The sequence below is a fragment of the Myotis davidii genome, unplaced genomic scaffold (assembly GCF_000327345.1).
Source record: "Myotis davidii unplaced genomic scaffold, ASM32734v1 scaffold57, whole genome shotgun sequence".
NCBI lineage: Eukaryota > Metazoa > Chordata > Mammalia > Chiroptera > Vespertilionidae > Myotis > Myotis davidii.
Genome location: NW_006289718.1, coordinates 2,233,865 through 2,241,773, shown reverse-complemented (window position 1 = coordinate 2,241,773; position 7,909 = coordinate 2,233,865). Strand labels below are relative to the sequence as shown.

The window sequence follows — 7,909 nt, the reverse complement described above, 5'->3', positions numbered from 1 at the left end:
CCGTCAGCCCGTTGGCCGAGATGTTGTAGGTTGGAGTCAGCGGCTCGGCCTCTCCGGGCTGCTGCTGGTGGTCTCGCTGCTGCTGCTGCATCCGGTGTTTCTGCACTTCTGCATACAAGCTGTCTCTCTGCTTCTTCGACATTCGGCCAAATTTTACAGCTGGAAGACACAAGCCAAACCACACCATATACAATGTGCTTTTCTTCACTCTCCTTTCCGGCATGCTTTAGGGGTTCCTTTGAAGTCTCAGACAATCTCAATCAAAACCCACAAAACCACAAAATAAGGATGTGATCCAAAAGTCCCACCCCACACGCACAACAGCAAAGACACATCCCAGAGGAATGAAGGACGAGTAGGTAGGAGAGACCTGGGGCAATGACCACCCATGGTTTCCTGCTGTCATAAGACCCTCTGCTCAGTGGGAGCCACTGGTATGTGACTGAGCGGCTTTGTTCACTCCCCACTCATGGGGCTGGGCTGGACCACCTCTCTCTCTTCATGGTATTCAGATTAATGTACAGACTCAGAGGTACATCGAGGCACAAGCAGTCATACCTCCATTTGCATTCATTCCACTATTCTGAACACTCAAATGAGTTCCTTCCCGATCAAACAGCTGAACCTGCGGCTTCACTGAGAGACCTAAACAGACTGGAGGAGGCCTTTGCGACTCTCCAAGTCACATCTCTGAGTCTACGGAAGAAGCCCCTCCCCTACACGGGGTCATGGCGGCCCCTGTAAAATGCTTGGACCCACATTTATATGACACTTTCTACTGTTCTCAATAAAATATATTTAAAAAAAAAAAGAATTCTGGAAAGGGCTAACACTGTGTAAGATCCCTCCCCGTCAGACAAATTTGTGTTCTCTTTTCTACTGTTCTTATTTTGCCTCAAGTAAAAAGAGTATCAGAATTCTGGAAAGAGCAAACACTGTGTAAGATCCCTCCCTGTCAGACAAATTTGTGTTCTCGCTGAGGGAAACACCCTATGATTTCCTGGTCTGAGCTCTCCCACTAACCCATTTATTTTTCAGCTCAACCCTGCCTATGTGGATTAAGTCTCTGCTAGAGGGATTATAATGTCCTAATTGTGGTTAAATTGATACCTGATGGGGTGGGTGAATTCAACTACTTAACCATCATCATAATTCGGTGAGTCTATGGGAAAGAGGCAGGATAAATGGATATGAAGTTGGGAACCAGGGCCACCATCTGTTGGATTCTTTTCCCACCAACGAGAACACTCACTGTCCTTTTGCAGAGAGGGAACGAGTGAGCTTGATACTGGTCAATTTCTGGGTTCTAGGACTGAAGGAACAAACTTGGGTGGGGCTGGTTAGATAGCATGTAGGCTGATGTGGGCTCTGAATGTCAGACCTAAATTTGCATAAGCTCTCACTCAAATTCACTCTAAGCCCACAACAACGTGCACTGTCACTTCTATACAAAACCTCCGGGAGGCATACGGAAGGCATTTTACTAGTATTTCTGTGTGGAAGAATCTGTGTTCTAGAACACCCAAGGGGATTGATACCATAGGTGAAACTTGTTCTGTGTACTCTGAATGGTGTTTTAACGTCTGCCTGGATATTAACAACGGTAATCACACCATCCTGTAGGTGAAATGAAAAGATCAGCTATTGAGAAAATGCACACACAGCTTGTGATTTTAACGTACAAGTTCCTAAAAGACGAGCCCAACGTTGAGGATGAAATCTGCAGAGCTGCATACACAGGAGTTTCTGAGAATACGGTGTAAGTTCTGGGACTTGCATATTCTGATGGCAACAACTTCGTTTTTGTTTTTATATATTCTAAGAGACTGCCCTGTGCCCCTCTATGGGAGGTTATCACCACTGGTGCCTGGGCAGGTCCACAGACCCCAAGAACTTCTGATTATGGGAAGACAGGCTTTCAGAAGGCCTGCCCAGCATCCTGAAGTACTTTTCCACAGGCTGGAAGCGATGTTTCCTTCAAAGGGATCTCTTAAGAGAGCCAGCCGGTGTACTCGGAAAAGTCCTGAAAAATGTACCCGCTGTACTTTCTGCCCAGTTTCCTTATATAAGAATAACTGCCTTGAAATCTGGTGTTGATTATTCAGTGCACTTAAGATAGTTTTCCAGGAAGAACGTGAAATGTTCTGCAACTGAGTGGTAGATGGTCTCTATTTCTTAAAATAGCTTCTTTTAATGAAAAGAACATTTGTCATCGAGCCACATTTTGCATTATTTTCACACATTCTGCATGTACAAATATTTGACTTTGGCATGTGATTCAAAATATGCAGTTGGCATAAAAGCCAATTCAACCCAATAAATTCACTAGTGTAAAGCATGTAACAATTGGCTCTCACCTGTGCGTTTCCTTCTGGGGAAAATGCCTGTAGGAGGTACGTTTATTAAGGCCCTCAGATGACAATAACCTTTAATCAATTCATCCACCTGTAATATCTTAAACATAAAAAAATCCGAAGGTGTTCGGACCACACTTTCCAAGCACCATGCCATCAGCCAGCCAGCTGACGCGGATGGATTATGGAAGAGGAAATAACTGCCATGAAACCCACAAATCCGCCAGGGGTGGGAGGGCATATTTTGGCAGATCTGGGTCCGGGTTTTGGAAGGCACTCTCATAACCCCATGTCACCACCCTACAATTCAAGCTGGGTGCTCACCATCTCGAGACATCCCTACAGCAAGGCATTTCTGTAATCGACAGTGTTGGCAGCGGTTTCTACTGGTTCGATCAATCAAACAGTTCTTCTGACGAGGACAGGAGTAGGTGGCATTGCTTTGCTGACTTCTCCTGAAAAAGCCCTGTGATTCGGTTATAAAATATAAAACAGGTTAGTGTCAGTTTGAGCTGTATGATACTAAAGGCAGTATACTAAGAACTGAGCGGCATTAATATTTAATGAGAATTAAACTTGTAGCGGAATCATCTAGGAGGCCATTAATGAAATTAAAGTCACTTCTTTTTCCTTGAGTAAAATTGATCCCCGGAGTCCAATCCTCCATCCCTTACACAGGCAAAACTTTCTTGAACTCCAGCAGACAGTTGCCAGGCCCTGTTCCTGGCTTCTGATGGCCAAAGCAATGTGTTGATGTAACAGCACAAAGACACTTTTATTTAACCTTTATCTCCTATATATATATATTTTAGTAGAGTAAACACAAAACACTTCTCTGGATGTCCAGAGACAGGGAAAAATGCATCCTTACTGTAACCCAGGGAAGCTGCAATCCTCCTACAGGTTGGTAATCTCTACTAACCCACTGAAATTCACCACGCTTTAGATGTCTTGCATTCCCCAAGTCAGAATCTACTGGCCCAAGAAGTTAAAGATGCGTGGACGAATTATTTTGGCAGATCAATCAAATTGAGAATACTCAACCCTGACAATTTGAAAATACCACATGACCTTTACAATTTAACAAATCCAATCTGATATTCATTAAGTTCCACTTATTTGTTAAGCAATGTGTTGGAGAAGAGAGGGTGAACAAAAACACATAGGGAACTGCTGACTTCAAGGATTTCATTCATTCACTCACTAATTTTTGCTAAGTTCTTGAGTTGGATCCTTAATAGCTCATTAATTTTCAGTATTTATTCTTAAAAGCTACAAAGTTTCCTTTTAGTTATGTTTTAGTAGCAACCCACAAGTTTTGCCATGTAGTATTTTCATTATCATTCCATTGAAAACATGCCTTAATTTTAAATAGAGTTCTTTAATCCATATGTTATTTAGAAGCACAGTTCTTAATATCCAATGATATGGGTGGTTTGGGGTTATCTTTTTATTGTTGAGTTATCTCTCAGTGGGTTTGAAGTGCTCTGAAGAAAGAGCAGGAACCAGAGTTAATTCTATGAAGCAAAGCCATGAAATGTACAAGAGTATTATCATCCTCAGATCTTTAAAGGTGAAGATAGATGATGCCAACCAAGGGGACACTAGTGGGGTTAGTGCCACTGGAGGGGAGAGATAAATCCTGAAGAACTGGCAGAGTGGTGGGCAGGTTGGAAAGGATATACTCTCTCACCTAAAGATTTTTCTGAACGGCAACTTAGCAGTTGTATCATAATCCTTAAAAATGACCTCTCTCTTGAACCAATAATTGCTTTTTTAGGGAGTATATTCTTTTTTTAAAAAATTTGTATTTTATTGATTTTTTTTTACAGAGAGGAAGGGAGAGGGATAGAGAGTTAGAAACATCGATCAGCTGCCTCCTGCAATCAAGGTACATGTCCTTGACCAGAATCGAACCTGGGACCCTTCAGTCTGCAGGCCAATGCTGTATCCACTGAACCAAACCAGTTAGGGCTAGGGAGTATATTCTAAAAGGATGTTAAGAACAGTACAAATATTTATCTGCAAGGATGTCCATCACAGCACTATCTGTAATATAAAAAATTTAGAAGGATGCTAAATGTCCAACATTAATGAATTGGAAGTACCATTGGATATCCACACATTCAGCAACCATTAAAAATGGAATTTCAGAAATATAATTAATGACACAAAAAGGTATTAAAATATACTGCTAAATTTAAAAGAACAGCTAAAGATTAAAGACAATATAATCCAATTTTTTTTAAAAAAGAATCCATATATTTAATATAGAAGAAACTGGAAAATTATGCCCCCAAATGAAAAGATTTGGCACTGGTTGGTGAGGCCACAGGTGATTTTCATTTTCTTTCTGCTTATCTGTGCTTTCTGAATTTTCTATAATGTGCAGGTGGAAGGTATGTGAGGCACTGGGGAAAAATAGTCTAGTACACCTGCTTCCTTTTGTGATGGCTGGGGGACTATGTGGCTTAAGTCAATGGATACGGTGATATGAACTCAGTTCCTTCCTTTTGGAAGCCAACTTGGGATGAGAGGGAGGGAGCAGGGCGCTGACAACTCATCTCCTCTCTGCCAAGCTGCTCACTAACCTCAACGTGGGCAAGGCTTGTCTCTGTTGTACTTTAAACCTTCCTTATATCAAGTCTGGCCTCTTCTGTGAAGCAATTTCTCTTTTCTCAAAATATCCAAAGCTGTGGGTTGTTTTTTATTTCCTCTGTGAAGAGGAAGTGAGAAGAAGGAAAGCTTTCTTTGGGGCTTAATGGTGAGAATTCAAGAAAATATAAATGGCAACAGAAGCAGATAATCCTTAGAAAGAGATACCAAGAGGCCAGCTGTCTAGGTATTCGGTTTAGTCTGAGACGCAATCTCTGTCAAAGCTAAAAGGTATTTTTTTTGGAGATTGTACCACCATGCAGACCCTCTGTGTCTGAATCTATGACTGCAAATGTCTAGGGTCAGGAATTATTTGCTTTTCCTTTCGTTGAGGCTGAATTTTGCTTGCTTGACAATTTTGCTTGTTCCATTTTATTCTATGACCACTAAATATGGAGAATGTCTAAGTAGTTGTCGGTTGCCAAGCTAACAATCAATATTTAGTCTGTACACCAAATCATAGCATCTGCCACCTTTCTTTCTAGGGTCTTTTCTACCTTTAGTATTTTTTCTCAGGGTCATATCCAATTTCTCTGCTTTCTTCAAAAAACCTGAAACCTAGAATTAGATATAGCTCTAATTGAATAATGACTGAGTCATTAACAAAACGGATGCTACTTTTTTGTTTTCATGTATTAAACTCAAGTTAACATCGACCACCACTAATAAAGTTCCAGAATGTTAGCACAGAAGCCATATATAACCACCAGTTTGCTCTGCTATAAGGTAACTCTGAGAGGGCATGAAGAAGATGGAGGAGGAGGAGGAGGAGGAGGAGGAGGAAGAGCTAGGGACAGCAAGTGAGCAAATAGACACCCTGCTCTTCACAGCACCATTTATTGTTCACTAAGCGAGTTAAGCAAGTGCCTAGAGTAGCAGAACTAGGAACTACAGAAGAGATCTTTCTTTTGGACTAAGTCAACAGTCATGGTCACAAGGAGAGCTATAAAATACTAGATAGGAAGGGTCAAGTGGGATTATAAAGTATGAGCCCTGAAAGGAGAGAAGAAAAAGGTTAACCTCTGTGACACAGATAAACACCCAACTTTGCATGTCAGACAGAATGAGAACTTGGTCTTCCTTCTTTTTCCCCACCTTCAACTCTTCTTTTCAGCATTCTTTGAGGTTTCTCAGAGGTTTAGGGATTTAAGAAGTTAAACTAATAAAATACGTAAAGCTAATGAACATGTAAGAGGGAGAAAGATTAGAAGAGTGAGAAGGAAGAGAAGGGTGGAAAGACGGTAGGTGGCTTTCTACTTAAACGTAGATATATGTTCATAAATGTAGAAGCAGGATCTTGACTGATTGGGGGGAAATTCTGGAGAGGGTTTCACTGAGAAATGAGTGAGCTGAGACATTAGTTCTAGGGGTTGGGGAGTTTGAGGCCACACAGAGAACAGGGACAATACAAGCCAGTGCATGGAGTTTTGGGTGGAATGGAGGAAATATGTAGAAAGAACAAAAAAAGTGCTGAAGCTGTGAGTTAGTTGGGAAAGATATTAAGCACATGATTTTGGAGTTTTATTTCTAAAAGATGAGCTAATGAATTATTTCATTAGCCTTTTCTTAAAATTTCATTCTTTACAGATATTAAAATACATGGAGATGTTCCATTATAAACATATTGAGCTTGAGCAGAGAGCCACCATGATGAATTTCAAGGTAACACAGCTCCTTGGTGTGACGGTGGCACATTACTCCCACCTAGTGGCAGCAAACTAACATGCATTTATTGCAAAGAGTAAATTAGAAAACAGGCCTTTAGAGGGAGTTGAGAAATGGTCAGTATAGTAGTTCTCAAAAAGCCATGGAATCACCATGGAGCTTCTAAACAAATAGACCTTAGCTCTACTGAACCAGAACTTTTGGAGATGTAGTCCAGGCATACATATTACTTTAAACAATATGAAATTGTCATTTTTGTAGGTCTAAAGAGCAGAAATGTCAATTAAAAACTTTTAAAATTGAATGTACTGGGGTGATACTGGTTAATAAAATTATATAGGTTTCAGAAGTACATCATCTATATAATGTATTGTGTGTTCACCATCCCAAGTCAAGTCTCCCTCCATCACTACTTACCCACTCTTTGCCTTCTCCTACCTCCCCAACTCCCTATCCCTCTGGTAATCACCATACTTTGTCTATTAAGTATCCTTTTTTTTTTTTGCTTGATCCCTTCACCCCACTCTCTGCTGACAGCTGTCAGTCTGTTTTCTGTATTTATGTCTGTTTCTCTTTTGTTTGTTAGTTTATCCTGTACATTAGATGGAACATACAAGTGAAATCATGTGAAAAACCCCACAAATGGCCTGGCCGGGTAGCTCAGGTGGTTAGAGCATTGTCCTGATATGCCAAAGCTGCAGGTTCAATCCCCTGGTCAGGCACATAAAAGAATCAACCAATGAATGCATAAATAGGTGGAACAACAAATTGATGTTTCTCTCTCTCAAATCAATCAATAAAAATATAAAAAAATTGGACTACACCAAACTAGAATGATTTTGTACAGCAAAGGTAACCATAAACAAGATGAAAAGACAGCCCACTAAATGGGAGAATATATTTGCTAATGATACATCTGATAAGGGGTTAATATCCAAAATTTATAAAGAACTTATAAAACTTAACACCAAATAACCCCCGGCCCCCCCAGCAATCCAATTAAAAATGGACAAAGGACTTGAATGGACACTTCTCCAAAGAAGACATACAGATGGCCAAGAGACATGCAAAAATGCTCAATATCACTAACCATCAGAAAAATGCAAAGTAAGACCACACTGAGATATCATCTCACGCCTGTCAGAATGGCTGTCATCAATAAGTCAACAAAAAAATGCTGGCAAGGATGTGGAGAAATGGGGACTCTGTGCACTGCTGGTGGAAATGTAGATTGG

The 7,909-nt window shown here is 40.6% G+C and overlaps 1 protein-coding gene across 1 annotated transcript in view; it reads right to left on the bottom strand.

The window, feature by feature from the left end:
* The window catches only part of RORA (RAR related orphan receptor A), a 53,660-nt gene that overhangs the window by 17,467 nt on the left and 28,284 nt on the right, over positions 1–7,909 (bottom strand). Inside the window, 2 exon segments of the mRNA XM_015563006.1 lie at positions 1–159; positions 2,679–2,820. Coding sequence (XP_015418492.1) covers positions 1–159; positions 2,679–2,820 — 301 coding nt within the window.